The following is a 19,831-nucleotide window of genomic DNA, read 5'->3' as shown; positions in this document are numbered from 1 at the left end:
AATGTATTCCTCCTGCAGTCTCTTACCCATAATAGTAAGATACTTCCTGGTCAACTCGGATTCACTTTCCCCTTCACCCCTTTATTGAATCATTGGCAAATCCTGTGGATTTACATTCAAAATATGGTTCTGATTCATCTAATCCTGTCTGTATCCTCGTATGGTTTTCTCTCAATATTGGACATTGAAAACATTATTTTCAACTTCTACTATGACCACTCTCTAGCAGTCATCAATATATATAAAATATATATTTTTTAAAATATAAGCCGGATGTCATCACCCACTCCCCATGACACGTAGAATAAAATCGAAATTCTATACTATGGCTTATTGGCTCTAAATCATCAGTGTGGGCGCTGCAGTCAGGGGAGCGCTTAGCACAGAGCTGGCACTGTGTGCGGTGCCCATGCTGGGCAGATATTTATAGAATGGACGGCTGACAACAGCCCCCAGTGACCCGGCCTGAGCATTTGGCAGAGGTGTGTCCTAAGCACAGTGGAAGTGACCTGCACCTTGGCACAGGGAGCAAGTTCTCCGAGGCTGGCTCTGCTCCCCACTGTCTTCACGAGGACCCGGGCTTCCACACCTGTCCGTGTTCCTTTGTAAAGAGCCGGCACCAAGTACGCCTGAAACACACAACGGGGTCCTTCTGCGAAGACTAACACCCGGGCTCCATCTCCTCAATCTGAAACCCATTCTGTTTGTAAGTCATCAGCAGACACAGCAAATGGGAACCAAAGAGCCGTGTGCATGTGACACAGATGCTCCTGAGCCATCTGCCTCCGCCACATGCTTCCCAAGGAGAAGTAAGTGCAGCCCCGATTGCAGCTAATGAAATACGTGGAAGGGTCCCTGGACGTTCCAAGGAGCACAGAGCCGCTCACCCTCTAGCCTGAAGCAACCTTGGCTGTGGTGGGAGAACACAGAATGTAGGGGGCAGCTGTGACTTGCTACAAAAATAGCACAGAGCCCTGGAGTCACTGCTGAGTAGGTGACACCAGGTGGTCGCCAGCCTCTGTCTTCCACAGAGACAGAAGGTCCATCCGGAAGGTCAGCCCCATGGCTCGGGGCTGAGCCAGGACTGACCAGCCCAGAAAGAAATCAGCAGCCTTAGCCCCCAGCTCCCTCCAGGGGCTGCACCCACCCTGGCCCCCTCCCCAAGCCACGACTGAGGGGGAGCTCCCCATTCACAGGGCATTCTCAGCGGGACTCTCCCCTCCTAGGCCTCACCTTTCCTCCATTGGACTCCTCCCTCCTGTCCATTAGGGCATATACCTGGGCCACACCTGTGGTTGGGAGAAGGGGCAGGATATTCCATGTTGCTTAGCACAGGAACCAACCAATCAGAAAGCATGCCAGGCACAGGGCAGAGCAGCGTCCCGCGGGCCACCAGCTGCGCCAGGCAGAAATCCTTGATTTATGGGCTGCAGGAAAAGTGAGGGTCTCGGGGAGGGGCCAGGATAACTGGCAGTGGAGGGGAGGCTTGGAAAGTTCAGGGCAGTGGCTACTGTGACAACTGCTCACACCAGATGCAATGGTTGAACACTGCGCCTGGTTGAAATGAACAAGGCATCTCCATGCCACGTGTGGGTCAGCCCAGCCAGCCTTACTGAGACCTGGCCCAACAGCTACAGTTTGCTTCTCAGCCTTCAGCTCAGCGTGACCTGAGCTCTTGTCCTCCTGGACGTGGCTAGCCTTGCAGCTGACACTTTCCTCTTCCCTCCATCCGCTCCTTTTCCTTCTGTTGCACATCTGTGCCAAATGCCCCAGCTGCACAGTCGGTCTGTGCACGGACTTGGGAATGACTCCACAGCCAGCTCTCTTCTCTCCAACTCAAGCGTCTCCATCACTCCACACCCCCAGTCTCGCGCAGTTGGCCTGCATGCCGGAGAGTCCCAGCTCAGTAGGTGACCTGGATGTGTCACCCTGACTCTGACCTGGCACCAGCTGAGCCTAGAAACTGGCCTTGGACCCCACACACAGAAAATGCAGGACAGAGGAACCACACACCAAGCTCTGGGAGACTTCTTTATCTGAACTTCTGCACTTACCACCTTAGCTGCAGCCTACAACTGGACCAGTCTTGGGCACAGCTGGAGTGTATGGTGGCCGTCCACTTACCTGGTGCTGACACTTCCGGGAGTGGGACCTTGAGGAATTGATGCAGGATCTGCTCCCTTCCCCCTTTGCTGGCCTGTTTCAAACACTCCCCCTGTCAGCAAGCTTCCTCTGACCACCCCAGCTTAGGGTGGACGTCCTAACACCTGGGTCCTACACATTTACTCCTCGATACCAGTTAGCATTCAGAAGACGCTGTCCAATCACCCACCATACCCCCAAAACACGCTCACACTCCATTCATCAAAAATATTGATAATTCCGGAGCCTGTGAAGGACTGCAGACTCAAGAGAATCCCTGCTCTTGAAAAAGGCTCATTATAATGCTGTTCCCTTGAATAAATGTTATGATTTCCTTCATAGTATCACCTATTGAATTTTCACTTGTCACCCATCGTAGGTGATCCATTACAGAGTTTTGGCAAGATGACGTGAGGAATTGAGATAGCTTCTTTAGGCCACTGGGCCATCAGGGGGCACTGAGAGGCATGGGGTAGCGCCTTCATTTTTCCCTATTACAAGGAAATGATGTTCTTTCCATCACTTTACTTTCTGTAAAATGGAACTCTAACCCCTAATTAGAGGGTTGTCATGAGTATCCAATCAGACAATGAAAATGAACAGCTACGGTTCACTATAAACGAATATTGTGGTTCAATGTTCTAATTACTTTCTGAATTATTTTTTGCCGGGGTATTGGTGCACAGTGACTTCCGCCGTGCCAAATATCATACAAGTTTCTTTCTGATGAGACCTAATTATTTATTGGTAATTTTCAAAGGTCCCAGCATAGAGCTTGCTCATAGTGACTCATCTGTAAATAGTTTTTGAATATTCTTTTTCCTCTGACCATTCCCCCCCCACCCCCACTAAGCTTCCTTCATTTCCTTCCTCAAGACTCTGCTTGTTTGGTCCCTTCTTCGGACGTTCTCTCCACGCCCCAGGCAGGAATAATCGTGCCTCCTCGGTCCCCAGAGCACTTGGCACCAGCCTGCTTACACGGTCACAGTTCTGTGTTTCTCTCTCTAACGAGACCAAAGGCTCCTTTAAGCTTGGAGAATACACCACCCACCAGCATGCTCTTGGCTTCTAGAAAGAAGCCTGGCATAGGAGACCTATCATTAATCTTCTTTTTTAATGAACGGACAGCCCCACCCTCATCTCAAAATCCTGCCTGTGCCTCAGTGGCCTCTCAGTCACCTCTTCCTGGAGATTTTCTCATTTAGTGACGATGGAAGCAGCACAGACAGAAATCGGATCTGTTTTCAAGTTCAGATCTCCATTCACTTGCAGGTTACATCCTTTTTGAGCCTAGTGTTCTTTATAGATGTAAACTAGTCGTGAGACATTCTTCTGCTGAAGGGTCTTGTGAAAGTTAGCTAAGACAATGGCTGGTGCCATTATTTTTATGAAAAATGCGTATCTGCTCCCACTTCATCCCTCTCCTTTACAACTTTGTTGTTTCATGTCGCCCACCTCCTGTTTTCTTCACCTTGGAATCACTTCATCCTCACCCTCATAGTCCCCCTTTCCTCTGTCATTCTACACGCTATTTCAGGGCACAGACAATAGGACAGGCATTTGGGTCTCTTCCCTGTGACCTAGGCGAGTATTTTGAATCAACGAGGACTCTGGCAAAACAAGAGCCAGAGTATGAGCCTGGGACCGTGACTATGCCCACAGGGAGGCTGGCCCTTCAGCGGGGAAGCCAACTTTTCTTTTTTCCTCTCTGAGCCACCATCCTACATCGGAGAATCCACGCATCTAATGTGGGGACTGACAGCCAAAGAAACGCACCCAGTTCTGTGAACCCCTTTCACAGATGGGAACTGGGTGGCTCAGGTCCCAGAGAGGAACCAGCAGTGGAAGCCAGAACCCAACCTCCAAGTCCAGGCCCCTTCCTCCTGCCCCACACTGCCCTCCCTGATGCTCCTCACTGGGACGCAGAATGACTGAGTCCAAGGACCTCTCAATGGCTTCATGTCTGAGCAAATTCTATGAGCGATAAGCGGCCTCTGGGAGCCGCAGCAACACCTGCCTGGGTGCCAGCCAGTGCTTCGCCAGTCGGCTCCAAAATCGATGGTCGCCGAGCTCTCTGTCCTCAGAATCAATTATTGCAGCTTTAGATTCAATTACCAGATGGTCTGTTCTCGCAGGCTCATTTTTCTTCACGTCTCCACCTCGGTGCAGGGGCCATCATGCACGCTCAGTGTGTCTGCACAATGGCCACCATCCACTGGCGGCGGGAAGCTGCTGGGTCATAGTGGGGGCGGCTGACCTCCAGGTCATGGGGGCCACGTGGCCCCCCCCCATGCCAGGCTCCCCTAGCTCAGTGCTCCGCATTCCTCGGGGTCATGTGTCCCCTTGTAATTCTTACTTTCCTACGAATTCCTCAGGGTCCAGTCATGCGACAATTCCTCTCGGCAGACCTGGGACTTGGCACTGGGCCTGAGAAAAAGCCCACGTTTAATGACTGGGGTGTTTCGATGATTTTGTCGTCTTTATTTTACATCGTCAACTTCTTTCCAGTGGCTTTTAAATGCAGACAACTTTCCCTCCTTAGAAACAAAACACAAGCAGAAGCTACAACCCACAGCCCTTCCAGCCGCTGCTCTATCTCCCTTTCTGTCTTAACAATGAAACTCACCCAGAATGTGTCTCTACTGGCCGCCGTTTCTTCACTGTCCTCTTCAACCCCCCAAATTCTGGTTTCTGGCCCCTTACCGCCACCAAAAGGGCTCCTGTAGGGTCATTCCTGCAGGCATGCTGCTAAGCTTTCCAGGACAGTGCCAGGCCCTTCACGCATGTAATTCTCAGTAGCATTCTGCCACATGGGTCAACCTCTTCCCTCGGCCTATGGGAAATAAAGCTCCCACGTTGCCCTCCTGACCCTGGGGTAGCTTTCTCGCCCTCCTGCTCTGTCCCCTCTCCGAAAGACGGCATGCCCGCACACGCCAGTGCCACTCACGGCCACTTGGTTTACTTCATGGCACATATTTCCCCTGGCACAGCAATCATCTTGTCTTCCAACCAGAATATAAACCCTCCCTCCGAGGGCAAGGAATGTGCCTGGTTTGGTGCATTCTCCAAGCCTTGTGCCTAAAACAGAACGGAGCTCAGGGCCACTCAGTGCAATGTATGCTTCCAACGCAGATTTGCCCTCTAACTTCAAGATCTGTACGTTCAATCGACTACTTAAAATGTCCTACTTGGCTTTCCCAAAGGTGCCACACGTTGCACACGTTGCAAAGTACAGGTTTCGTACTGCCACTAGGAACAGATAAAAGCCACAATGGCAGCTCCTCTCCCTACATCCCGTGACTCAGGGACTGGTTCCGTGATCCAGCCTCTTGTGGAAGCAAGAATGAGTCGCCGTTGGTACAGTCTTGCCCTCGCTGAGACGTGTCACCCCCACAGGTGCTTCCACTTCCACCCCCACCACTAACACACGTGCGCATGCTCTTCTTGCCTTCCTACACCCTCAACCTGCCTGTCGCTCAGACTCTCTCTCCACACTATTTCCAGAGACACAGCTTTGCAACACAAATAGGACCCAGCTGCTCCTCTGAGCAAAATCCTTTAGTATCTTTCAATTCTTTTTAGGATACAACCACAAAAAATGTCCTAAGAGAGTCCTCAAAGCCAGGTGGCCCCCACCCCAGCCCACTCCAGGCTCCCTTGCTCACGGCTCTGCAGCCACACCAGCCGGCCCATGCGTCCCTGTCACCGCATCTCTTCACCCATGTGGCTCCCTCTGCCTGGAGCAGTGCTTCCCTTCCCTGGGGCCCCAGCTGACCCTGGCTGACCCCAGCTCTCAGTCAGGCATCTCCTCCCCCAGGAAAGAGTCTCTGATCTCCCTAACTTGTCAAACCCGTGACTGTACTGCATCTCTCTGAGCATCGTGATATTCGCTGGTGGAAACACAACTTAGTGTAATTATCTGAATAATAACTGCCTCCTATATTAGACTAAGTTCTCTGTGAAATCTAGTTTCTTTTTGCTCAAACAGACTCAATGTACCAGCTAGTATGCAGATAGATATTTGTTGAATGTGGAATTTAAAAATATATCCATTATTAGTTTTGGGGAAAAGCATAAAGCCATTAACCCACTAATATTTAATTAAAAAAAAAATCATTTCCTTTTCACTTGACCATTGCAAAAAAATAAAATCATAAAAATGTGAAGAAGCTAAGTTATCCACTCGATGAAACAAAATTAACAATCACACTACCACAGTGAGATCCAAAAACACCAAACTCACTTATAAACTCTCTGAGATTCAGGCTCCTCCTTCAAAAATAGGAGCAGAGATACTTTGGTCCAAAGAGGGTTATGAGAATTTGTAAAATAATATTTACAAAGTATCCAGCACGGTACTTGGTGTGTTCCATTGCACAATCAATAGCTATCTACCAGTGCTATTGCGACGGATCCATGAAAATATGGGTCGGCCAATAACACCTACCTCAGACAGCTGAGCCAAAGTACATTTACTTCAAGGAAGATACACAGGAGAATTCATTTTCAGGAGTCATGCCTTGTGTTGTTGTGCTTTAAACTTGAACAATATCGACCTGAACTGCTTTAAACTAAAGCGATCAATACTGGAGAACGTGGGCTGAGGTGAAGCTTTCACACAGGATTTAGGTGGAAGGGATGGAAGGGTCATTAAATGAGGTCTGGAAGTGAAGTGAAATTCCTGTCACCCATCTGTTCATCCTTCATGTATCCATCAGTCCCCTGACTCAACACATGAGCACTGAGTGACGAAGGCGTCGTACCAGGCAGCTGAGCTGTAAAGGCTTTCTGTGCTTTGTCTAAGATCCTGCTAACCTTTGTTCGTATGAGGTCCCAAATCAAGGCTGTGGCTGGGGCGAGGGGGAGCCCATGTGCACAGCCCCTGGGGTGGAGCCAAGATTCAAACTCTCTCTCTGCTGCCTCCATTCCCATTTCTCATTATGCAACGCTGCCTGGAAGAGGTGGCATGTGACTCAGGGAGTTCGGGGACCTGCCAGCTGGACTCTGTACCACCTCCATCCCCTGCTATATGTTCTCACGATCTGCAAAATGTATCAGCTATCAGCTGTTGACTATTTGGAACGTTTCATAAAATGCCACACACATCTGAGCCTGCTGAGTATAAGCCAGAGTCTGAACAAGCAAGTTGGCTGCAAAGTGTCCGGATCAAGGGGGCTATATTTAGACTCGGAGAACAGCACGTCTCGGTGAAAGACTGGGACTTCAAAGGTCATCTATATGCATATCATTAACCAGGCGTTTGTCTATTGTAAGATTTCTAAGGCAACAGAGATACTGACGGGACCGAGGCATAAAATGTTCATCACATCATCATTTATAGAAAATGGTACTCAGCACAATGGAAATGGTTAAACAAACCACACTACATTCATTAAATAGAAACTTATGAGGGAATTAGCTCTGAGCATAATGCATTAAATATCAACATATTTATAGTAAACAAAATAAAAGATATGAAGTTGTCAGATTATCTTAATTGTGTTTACACGCATACAGAGAGAAACTGGAAAGAGGTGTTTAGAATAAAAAATGGAAAGAGAGGGAAGGAGGGAGGGAAAAAGAGAAAGAGACAGAGAAAGAGAGAGAGAGAGAGAGAGAAGAAGGGGTGAAAAAAGAGAAGAGAAAACAATGTGAAAAAAGAAGACCATGCAGCAAAGTGTTTGTATGCTACGTAGATGGTGGCGTTTTGTGATCATTTTCATTCCTGTACCTTTAGTGTTAAATGTACACCCAGTGAAAATGAGTGCATTTTGCAATGAGAAGAAACCCACCCATAGACTCTACCTGCCTAGTGACAGAAACAGCAGCAGAGATGCAGAAAGCCCAACGGACTTGCTGTATTTCCCATTTAAATTGATTTCTTCTGGCTCCTATTTCAAAGACTTCAAGACAATGACCTTCAGAGTCTTTCCCCAACGAAACTTAACTAACCAGCAAAGGGAGCTGGATCACATGGTAGTTCTTCCCACGCTCCTGCCTGAACTCCAAACTGCACCATTGATGGTGTCTTCCTTTGCTCAGGGTCTAATTGCCCAGGCCTTCCTAAGGCACACGCCCAAGGAGGGCTGATGCCCAACACAGGAAAGGGTGAGCCGTCCAGCCTGGCAGGAAGGGCACTGGCCTGGGATCCCACATGCGGGGTCCACGGCAGCCTTGATATGGACTCTTTTGAGCTACAACATTGTAGAGAGACAAAATCTCCGTATCTATAGAACGTGGCTGCTGGCCCTGATGGATGCCAGGCAAAGGGCACTGTGCTGAGAATAAAGTAAAAACAGCACAGTCCTTGCCTTCACTGAGCCCTAAGCTGCGGAAACCAAGGGAGAAATCGGGTGGCTTTGACACACATACATACACACAGTGATGAATGACACAAAGCACAGCACCCCCGGCACTCAGCCAGGCTGGGGAGACTTCCTGGAGGAAGCGGCCCGTGGCCAAAGTTCTGAAGGAGGCGTACGAGTGAAGAGGCAAAGGGAGAGACATGCAAACGTCACGTCTTCTAGGTGCCTGCCCACAGAGGGGACGCTAACCCACACGTGACACTAATGCATGGTAATAAGCAGTAAGAATCATAAGGGATGTTCAGATGGAACATTATGGAGAGATTATAAGAAGCAGCATTAGTCCTCCATGGAGGGTAAAAGGCTTTGTATACTCGTAAGTGGGAAGAGAAAGTGGAGCTGGGGGAAGTGATGACGTGGTAGGACGAGGACTTAAACGAGGAAACCAGATGGGGTTAGCACAGTCCGTGGGGGTCTCAGAATGAGCGAAGGCGGTTACTTCCTGAGGGAAACAGGAAGTCATCAGTGCTCTAGGCTGAGGCAGGGCCTGTGTCGAGGGAAAACATGAAAAGCTTTATTTCAAAGACTATGAAGACAGAGCTTAGCAAGGTGCTGCTGTGCTAACGCTTTCTGTGCCATATCAAAAACCTCTGTCTCTAACTTGGGCGCCAGCCCCCTGAGACTCCTCTTTGAAATCCAGTCCCATCCTTGTCTTTTCCTGTCAGTTCTGTAGCTGTTCCAGCCTCCTCATGAGCTGCTTTTCATCTGCCCGCCCTGTTGTTCACCCAGCCCGGCAGTCCCTGGCTGCCTTCTCATCGAAACCCACAGAATCTCCAGGTGTAAGGTGTCCTCAGCGCTGCCTTTGAGCTCTGGGTGCTTTCTGGGGACTGCATGCTAACCTTAGCACAGGTCCTCTCTGGAAGCAACTCCAACTTCCCAATGCTGGGCCGTTTACACCTTGAATCATACTGCGTGATTTTTAGGGAGTGGCGCCCCTTCTCCTCCCCATTAACTCAGTCTCATGTGGAAGTCAAGTCTATAAAACATGGGAGCGTGATTTTATTAGGTCGTTTCGTTTATGTATTCCAAATGTATAACATTTGCTAACGGCAATCCATGAAACCATGAGGCTATTCTGATTGAGGTGCAGGCTTGAAATCAGGAGCTAAGAAGCCTTAGATAAATGTTGGTTGTTTTCTGACTGCATGAGACACAGTATATTTAACATTTACAATAATCATTGTTTGTGTTTGTGTGATAAATAGCTGATGGTTCCCAGCCACCACCATTCCCATCCACCCACACACACATCGTTTTGGGTTCTGTTTTTCATTTTAACCCCCCATTATCACTATTTGCTTTGATATTATTAAATAATTCTAAAATTGATTCAAAAAGGAGACTTTAGGATCAATTTTAGTTTCTAAGCTGTATCTCTAATTAGATCTAACAAATACTCACACTCGTCTGTATGAATATTACAGTCAAACAGGAAGCATGGGGAGTAACTGATGAAATCACACATCACACAGTATCACCAGGACCTGGGACGCCATCTGTCCTCAGGTGATTGTGTTGAGTGATGTCACAGCATGGCGTGGCATCCAGGCCCCTCACACGGGTGTGCCACCAAGGGTGTGCCTGCTTGCACAATGTCAGGTGGTCAGATCTGTGCATGCAGGATTAAATATGGGTGCACCTGCTGCGTCACTCCCCCAGTGACAGACCAGTGAACTATGCACACAGAGAACAGAAGACGCCCTGCACAAGCTGACGATGGTGAGGAGGAGGAGGGGAGCAGGTGACTTTGAACGCCACTACTGCTCTGGGGACGTGAATTACTCAACTGCATCGTCAACGTGACCCTCTGGGAGGGAGAGATTCTGCTCTTGCCATCAGGTTCATATGTAGAAACTGAGGCACCAGGCACTTCCTTCACTGTATCAAGGAGGTGGGACCAGGATTTGAACCTAGATCGACTACAGAAGTCCTGCTCTAAAACAGGTCCTCAGTGTATAAACAAACATCCATTCAAATAATAATTTAAACACTTCATTCATTAAATCTGTTTTAAAAGTTTAAAATATTTAACCAGTAAAAATGGAATGGCATGTGTGCAGTGACCTGGACACTAAGAACAGGTCCATGGAATGCTGGCTGGGCAGCCCCTAAAGGTTTAAGTTTGTCGCCACTGTGACAGCATCAGTATGAATGACCGATGAGGCTGGGATGCATGCAGAGAGAGTGGGTTAGGAGGCTAGGCCAGGAAAGAAGAATGAGAGATCTGAGGAGAAAGAGAAAGCCCCAATGGCTAAGACTTGAAATTTGATTCCACATGGAGGGGAGGGTGGGGAAGGGGTTCAAGGTGGCCCTTGAGTCCATCTTGCTGGACCAGCTGGGTGACAAAACCATTTCTCAACATAGCTATTCATTCCTTCAGCTGATGCTTCCCATGGGTCATGTTCTCAGCACTGCGAGTACAGCAGGGGACACACGAGACCTGCCCAGACTCTGGAGCCAGACGCTCCATGACGTACTCGCTGGGGGACCTTGAACAAGTCCATGAGTTTCTTCATGCCAAATGTTCCTGCTGTGTAAAAAGGGACCTATTCATAAAACTTATCACCCAGGGAAGGTGTGCTGACCTAAGTACATTCATACACATAACATATTGAAAATCACTTTGGCACATAGAAAGCAATGAAGAACTGAAAGCAGTGTTATTTTTACATTTTAGAGGAGACACAGACAGTAAATAAATATATAACAAAATTAACTGAAATAGTGTGAAGAAAAATAAAGCACAGTAAGAAACTAAGTGACAATAGGAAAACTATTTTTTAAATGGGCAAAATGCCTCTCTGAGGGGGAGACATCTGAGCAGAGATATAAACGAATTGTGGGGGCAGGCTAGCTGCAAATTGGGAGAGGAACTACCAAGTTCCAGGCCGAGGCATCTCCAAGTGCAGAAGCTCTGAGTTGAGGATGAGCTTGGGGCATTCTAGGAAGAGTAAGAGTGATGGGAGAGGGGGTAGAAGCTGCATCTGAGGGGGCAGTCAAGTATCTGATCATCCGGGACCAACCAAGACCTGCTAAGTTTATATTTTATATGTTCCAAGGTGTAAGGAGCAATGTACAGTAATAGTTAAGAGCCAGACTGCTGGGCTAGATTCTGACCCCACCCCTTCCCAGGTGTGCACATCTGTATCTTAATCTATAAAATGGAGATAAGTGTACCTACCCCAAGGGATTCTTGTGAGAAGAGTCAATATAGACACAGAGCTTAGAACAGTGCCTAGTATCATCTCAGCATTAGCAGCTGCTCCTGCTATCATAACCACCACCATCATCATCACCACCACCATCACCACCATCATCACCATCACCATCACCACCATCATCATCACCATCACCATCATCATCACCATCATCATCATCACCACCATCATCATCATCATCATCATCATCATCATCACCATCATCATCATCATCACCATCATCATCATCATCACCATCATCACCACCACCATCATCACCATCATCACCACCACCACCATCACCACCATCACCATCATCATCATCACCATCATCATCACCATCATCATCATCATCATCACCATCATCATCACCATCACCATCATCATCATCATCATCACAGGATTTTGAGTAGGGGTCCAACAGAACCTGAATTATCTGTAAAAAAAACATGCGTCTGGCTTCTGTGTGGATGTGCTCAGCGTCTATCAGACCCTGGCCATGGTGAGAACTACAAGGAGTTGACTCCAGAGACAGGTGGGGAGAGATCATTGCATTGGACGTAGAGGGAAGAAGCTGACTTCTCAGGCTGGATGGCCCCGTGCACCTGGATTCCAAAGTTTCCCTGAGACTCTGTGTGCCGTGGGCCATGCTAAGTAAAGACTTGAACACAATGGCTGTCTAAAGCGGATGTAATATTACAAAAAAAAAAAAAAATAGCATGGAAGAAAGAAAAACAAAACTCCTCCTTCAAGAGCATCTGAGTAAAAGCCTGTTCTTCCGAGATAACGTGTTCCTCACAGCCTCTCCTGGAGATACCCCCAATGAGCTAACCAGACAAAATGGGAGTCATTGTTTCTGTAACTTCCAAATACAATACAGATATGAAAAAGTCAGGTAGGCATTTTCAGTTCATTTTCCGGCATGAGACTGCTTACCATTAATCCATCCTCTCATCTCTAGCTGCCACTGGAAAGAAAGGGTCAATGCACAGACACCCTGAAAGCCACTTTGTGGGAAATCCTGTTATGGTAACTCCACTCCCCATGACAAGCCCACTCTGGTTTTAAATGCATCTCGTTCAAATTGTTGGGCCTCGGGGAGAATTTTGCTCTGTGTGTTGCCTCAAGTCATAGTTCCTAATTTTTTACTGGCCACACATAAAGAGGACAATGAATCAAAGACACTCTAGAAAAACCAAGAGTGTCTTTGATTCTTACCTTTCAGGAAATAAAAATGGCTAGAAGTACAGTGGGACCTGCTCAGACACTGAGCTGGAAGCTTTACGTCTGTTAGTGGATTGAATGCAGTAATTTCCCCAATTTCAGTTATTTACGTAGAACTCTCATGAGTTTTTACTACATCCTCTTACTACCCCTTCCAGCATTCCTTAATGTTTCTTTTTGAAATAATTTGTATTGTTTTAAAATTTGTTTGAAAGGGAACTATGACATCATTCTCTTAAATTAAAATGAACCAATGCAGTGTCACGTTCCACCCATAGGAGATATTGGTGAAAACAAACCAACATTATGAAAGTCTAGACTGATAAAGTCTTCAAAGCAAAAGTAATTGAATCTGTGCCTACTCTCTGCTGAAAAGATGAGCCAGCGTTAAATGATAAAGATTCATTAACCTAAAACATATTTTCCCTTGAATGAAACAGAAGTCTTGAAAGAAAATGGAAGCAGATGGAACTTTTCCATGTGAATTAATATTCAGAAGCATCACCTCTCAGGTTGCCTAAATTCATCTTCATTATTTGCAGTAGCACAAAAGCAAAGGCAGCCAGTTGGGACAGTGTCAAAAGCTCTTTTTTCCTACAGATAATTCTAGAACTGTGCCCAGTCCAAGGACTGCTTTGCTCAGTGCCCCTCTCTCCCAGGCATGGCCATATAAATAAATGTTAGCAAGTGAGGTGCAAGAACAGCTGTGTGGGACCCCGAGGAAGACCTTTCCAAAAGGAAGGAGCTGTATGTCCCTGGCTCTGCTCACCTCCCCCTCTGGCCTGTGGCGCAGAGGCCAGGGCTGAAGATTTAGAAGTCTGCCTGGACCCTGAGCACCTAAGCCCTCCATTTCTCCTGAGCCGTCACATGCATCGTGATTGTCACTCGGTCCCTGGGTTCTCCTCCCCAGGCTTTGAGTTCCGCCATCAAGCTCTGCGTCAGCTAAGCCTCATATGGCCAACTTCAGGAACTGGAGTTTGGTGCTGAGGTCATGTCTCCACAGAAAGCACAGCACATGCAGGGTGGAGCCAAAGATTATTCCTGCCCAACATGGGAGAAAGGATGTCCTGGGGTGTGTGTGGGGGTGTGTGTAATGCAGGGTCTCAGCTCCCACTTCCCGCACAAGAACGCAGGACATGGCAAGGCCAAAAAGGAACACCAACGGAGCCATAGATAGGGGAGTCACACCACTGTATTCTCACTGGCGGCTGGTCGAGACACAAAAGCAAACATCTGCCAGTACCCCGAGGGGTCCGCCTGCACCCCAGTCTCACTGGCAGCCGGGCGAGACACAGGAAGTAGGATCCACACGCTCTGCAATGTAATCCACTTGCTAACCCCACTTGCTAGCCGGAATCCACCGTCCACTTCTCTGCCGACCCACCAACCAACCAACCCCCTAGCTTAGCCATAGCAGTTATATTAATGGCTAACGGGTTAAAACTGACGGCCAACTAGTCACAACTGATGACCATCTACTACCTGAGCCAGCACCTTTCTACATGAGGCCGAGAGCCTGGAAACTGCTCTCTGGGACTCTGTCCCCACACAGGGTCACTGGCCCAGCTCGCAAAGCAGATTCCTGGCCTGCTCCGTGTCAAAGGTGAGGGGCCCTGGGCTTCAGTGTTTCTGAGCTGGCTGCGGTCAGATGGCTGGAAGCTCAGCTGGTGGGAGAGAGCGTCCCTATGTCTGACCCTCCTGGCAGCCCTGAGCCCCTCTCTCCTCTGCCGCAGCTGGGTACTCAGAGCCTGGCAGCTGGAGGGTGTCACCTGCTTCATATTCTCCATGAAAACAGGCATTTTTGATATGTAGGTGCACTTTAATGAACCCTGAAAAGAAATTAGATTGATTCATTTGAAGAGTAAATGTCTCTCCCCGCCCCCTACACACTGAAACTCATAAATGCTTCCACTTAATGGAAATGGAAATTACCTCTCAAAACATTACTCAAGCTAATCACGGTAATTTTTCTACATTTCCACAATTGACCACGTTGTCTTTTCTCTTGCTTTGATGAGTACTAACTAACAGATGCCAGTTTTCTGCCTAATCATTTAACCCAGTCTCAATAAGCTTGAACAATTTCCCTCCCCCAAGTCTATCTTCATTGATCATTCCCCTAGGGCAACAAACTATTTTATTATTTTTTTTTAACACCTCCAGGTAGAGACTGCAAAATCTATTAAACAGCATCATTTTGGTGGGAGAAAATAGCCAAGGCTGAGTACACTTAACCTTTACTGACAGACACGGGCATATGACTACTTATAACCCCGAACTCAAAAGAAAAAAAGAAACATGTGCGGGACCCACACAATGTGAGCAAGTCTTTGAGGCAAGAGGAATCACATTTACAAATGTCTTACTTCAGGTTTCTCTTCCTGGAATACTGTAACCCTCCCATTTTAATTGGCTATCACTCATCTCTGTATCTCAGGGCACAGATGACACTGCGACTTGTAATAAGGAGCACACATTGGTTTTTGTTCCAGTTCCTGGCACACAGCTCCTAACACCCTTGGAATGTCTTAAGTGATAAGAGAGGAAAACGTGTCTTTTTGTTCCGTTAATGAGATGCCCCTTTTGAAATATCACTAGGTCACCCTAGGTTGAGGTCTGGTCGCCAGGGGAACCAACCCTGTGATTGGAGGGTCAGTTCCACCCCTGGACCTCCAGGGAGGGGGAGCGGCTGGAGGTTGGTAAATAGGTAGAGACCGGCGAACGTGGCATGCTCTGATAGGACATGGAGGCTCTGTGCCCTTTCCCCACACCTTGCTCTATGCACCTGCTCCATCCGTCCATTCCTGAGTTACATCCTTCTGTAACAAACTGGCAATCCAGTAACTCAAACGTTGCTCTGAGTTCTGTGAGGCGCTCTGAGTTAATCGAACCCCAGGAGCGGGTTTTGGGAGCCGTGGACCTATAGCAAGTTGGACAGAAGCCCAGGTGACGTGGAATTTGATTGGCATCTGAAGGCGACTGGGGTGGGGCAGTCTTGTAGGAAGGAGCCCTTCACCTGTGGGATCTGATGCTGTCTCCAGGTGAGGTGGACTGCATCGAACCTGAGTTGTACTGTAGGACACCCAGCTGGTGCGGGAGAACTGCCTGGTGGTGCAGGGGGAAAACGCACACGGCAATTAGTGTCAGAACCGTGGCTTTGTGCTTTGGCTTGCGGGACGCGTCTGTCACGTTTGTTGAACTGAGAGAAATCTGGCTTCAATCAAATGTCATACATTTGACTGACAAGTGTAAGTACAGTGTATGGTTTAGGAATAAGACCATTTACAATCAATTACACACATACATACATGTATTTATATGTATATGCATTCATATGTATAAATATTGATGCATATAGACCATTTGAAACCAATTATGTACATATGTGAGTATACATATTACACTTTCATACATGTATGTAATACAATGATATATGCATATGTGCATGTATATGCCGTGTGTGTATATATGTCATGTCCTACGATGACTACTGAGAATAATGAAACTAGTGTTCAATTTGAGCAGAGGCACCAAATGAAGTGTCTGAGTCCCCACAGCCTTTGAGAAGGGAGAGCGTCCCCGTTGCTGCCTGTCCCGTCTCACTGTGGACAAGCCGCTTCCCACTGACAGGCCTCATTTCTGCCACTGTCCCATGGACATGGGCCGCCTGGCTCTGACGTGCACGTTCATACCCTGTCTCTAGACGTGGCCGCAGCATGAAGAGCCTCTCACAGCCTGTGCCATCCCTCGAGGACAGGTACTCACACAGCGCTGCATAAACCAGGGATCGCTACGCTGCGTGTCACGTCGTCCTGTCACAGGCGGGGTGGGGACCCGACGCCTCGGCCACGCCTCCGTCCCACTGCCCAGCCTCCGCGGGGTCCCTGCTGCCGTCTGGCCCTCAGACTTCCTGGGCAGCCTCCGCTCTCCTGCACCCCAGCTCTGGGCTCCCTGTCACAGCGACGGCCAACCACCCTGTTTGCAAGTCCCCCTGGTCGCCTTCGTCTCGGGAACACCTCGGCTGGTCCTTCTCCAAGCGTCCTCGAGCACCGTGCTAGCGGCTGTGCCATCGTGCTCTCAAGCCCCTCGCACCCCAGCAGCTCCAGACAAAGTCCTATTAGCCTCATTGCAGCGCAAGGAAACGTAAGGCTCAGCGTGGAAGCGCTGTTCCTGGCTCTGAAGTGTGGCTCTCACGCCGACGAAGGGGGCGTGCATGTGACTCTCCGATCTAGGTCCTTTCTGTTGCAGGACCTGCGTCCCTCGTCATCAGCTTGCTCAACCTAACGTGTTCTCAATGTCACTGAAGTTAAAGGAGACCAACGGGAAGGCATCACAAAGGCTTGTTCCTTTCGTGTTTTGGAAGAGCCAAGGGACATCCTGGCCTCAGGGGCTCCTTAGAGGGTCACCTGTAATTTATACTTTTCTGTTTCTGGGAATGGCCCTGAGATGCACACAGAACACGAGGGCGGGACCTCCCCACTGTTTCCACATCCACGTGGAAGTGCTTCCCTCTGGGCCCTCCCCCTGGGTCCCATGAGCAGATCTGACGCTGCTGGTTGCCTATCCCTGTAACCTGGGATCTTTCTAGAATACCAAAGCCGGGGGGTGGGGGGGTGGGGAGTGAGATACACAGCTCACTCAGACCAGAACAAACCACCAGTTTTCCAGAAACCTTCCCCTAAATCACCTTTTTAAAAACATTGGGGGAAGGGGGGAGAATACAATGGCATGTAGTGTATGGATACATTTCACATATGATTCCTACTCACAGAATCTAATCATAAACATCTAGCTTGGAAAATTAAATGAGAAATTGTTTTACATCTAGAGAAGCCATGCCTGTATCACCTACATAATTCAAGTGTCTTTCCATATCATGTGGCAACCAGAGAACAGATGTATTTAAGAGAAGCAAAATGAACTATTCTGCCCCTTAATGTATGAGACGACATCTTGTGCTTGAGCAGGGTTGGGTTTATGTCATCAAAGTGCTTTTGTTGCATCTGTCTGTGCCTTTGAAACTAAGTCAGTCCACTCAGCATGGCACAGGTGCCCAATGCCCCTCCCCAGCCAGGCTTATCCCCAAGTGCCAGCTGCCCCTGAGACAGCGTTTCCTTCAGCCAGGTTCCCCTCGCAACCATGTACACATACGGCCACACCAACAGTGGGTCTCCATTTCCAAAATTCATTCATCCAGCATTCAATGATTCACTGACTGTCTCTCTGTACCTTGCAGCCAGCTACACCCACCCGGCAGACAGCGATCAATGAAGGTTTACCAGTGGGGGAGGCTTACCAGTGGGGTAACCAGCCCCTCACTGACATTCTCCTGCTTACCTGTCTGCCCAACAACGGAGGCGCTCAGTCTGTGGGGGATCCTTGAGGACACCTTCAAGGTCACTCGGATCTGGTAATACCTAAGAAAAGAGCAGAGGACAGGCTGCTGAAGAGCACACTCTTCTTGTTGGCTTCTTCTAAAAATACCTAGACTTAATCCTAAAGGTCATAGACACCCATGGAAGTTTCTAGGCAGCGCGCGCCATCATCTGGCATTAGAGATAGGTTCATTCTGTCGGCACAGCGGGAGAGGGATGGATGGGGCCAAGCTGGAGACAGAGAGTTGGGATCACTTGGGATCACGTGAGACACATACAAGGTGGATGGTGATAGGAATAGAAGAAATAGGTCATATGGCACAGGTGCACCGAGGGCTGCGAGTTTTCTTTTGTCAGGAAAGTCCTCTTTGTTTTTTTTTTGTGTGTGTGTGGGTTTTTTTTTGCATGAAGCTTGAATGCATGGTGGAAAATTCATACAGAAATTGAGTGGTTACCATATTGCAACCCAAATAAACACTTCTGTAGAAACAAAACAGGTGAGCTGCTACTCTGGGGGTAGAACCAAACAACTATCACCAGGGTATTTCTGTGCCCTTATTTTCCATATGACACTTCCATTTCCAAATTCCATCATGTCACGTCATCAGGCAGGGGTTCCAATGGTGTCAGCAGACCCTCTGACCTTCCCTGCTTGGGCACAGGTACAGAAGCATCTTTTGAAATTCTGTGCCTTGTGACTCATGACCCTTTTCCTTGCAAGCACTTGGGAACATTCCTGGCATTGTAATTGTTCTCCCCTTCCACTGATTTCAAACCCACTATGAAATGGAGTGTGAATAAAACCAAGTGAAATCGATGTAAAACGGACCGTGAAGACACATCAGTCTGCCATGGCCCCCTGAGACCACAGCTGGGGCTCTTCTGCCATCACTCCACTGCACCGTGAATATTTGTATACGCATAGAATGCGTAGGTTGACATTCTCGTGTTTATGTGCACATGGAACTGAGGAGATGTAGGGCAAAGAGCACTGGCACTGGATTCATGTAATGGGTGATATCATTTGCGAGCTGTGTGACTCTGAGTACATCACACAACTTCTCTGAACTTGTCTTTTTATCTGTAAAATGAGAATTTTAAAAAAAACAAAAACCGATAACTGTCATAACATTTGCTTCCAGGAAAGATGGAGTAGACATATTTTTCCCTATTCTTGAGTACAACTAAAACCTCCAGACAGTATATATAAAACAAACCAATGAAGCTTCTTAAAGATGGAAAAGAAAGTGAACAGTCTAGGGACTTCAGGATCCAAGGAAAGACATGTTGGTGAGTTCTGGCCTCATATATGCCAGAGAGAAGTCAACTTCCAGCAATGCTAACACCTGTGGACAAAGCACTTGCCCACTTGGCAAGAGAAGGTCTCGAGTATGGGAACAGATTTTCACTACTAATGGAGAGTGATGAGACTCTGACCTCCCCTTGTTTAAGTGGAGGCCATGTGGGAAGCCTGGATATCTACTCCCATCCAGGAGTAACAAGGGCACAAATATGCCCAAGTGATTCT

At 48.1% G+C, this 19,831-nt stretch overlaps 1 protein-coding gene across 4 annotated transcripts in view; it reads right to left on the bottom strand.

Annotated features, from left to right (window-relative positions):
• FAM135B (family with sequence similarity 135 member B) overlaps positions 1 to 19,831 on the bottom strand; it is a 171,754-nt gene that overhangs the window by 62,578 nt on the left and 89,345 nt on the right. For 2 of the 4 annotated variants that reach the window (XM_019724323.2, XM_019724341.2), the window contains exon 3: positions 18,266 to 18,345. The exons of 1 other annotated variant lie outside the window; for it this stretch is intronic. In XM_019724323.2, the coding sequence (XP_019579882.2) occupies positions 18,266 to 18,345 (80 nt within the window). Of the gene's footprint in view, positions 1 to 18,265; positions 18,346 to 19,831 lie in introns of those variants that run through there. One more of the 4 variants, XM_074316297.1, reaches the window with a different exon arrangement.

Source organism: Rhinolophus sinicus, linkage group LG12 (genome assembly GCF_036562045.2).
Source record: "Rhinolophus sinicus isolate RSC01 linkage group LG12, ASM3656204v1, whole genome shotgun sequence".
In the NCBI taxonomy this organism is placed as follows: domain Eukaryota; kingdom Metazoa; phylum Chordata; class Mammalia; order Chiroptera; family Rhinolophidae; genus Rhinolophus; species Rhinolophus sinicus.
The sequence above is the reverse complement of the archived record's forward strand: the minus strand, read 5'-3'. Positions and strand labels throughout refer to the sequence as shown.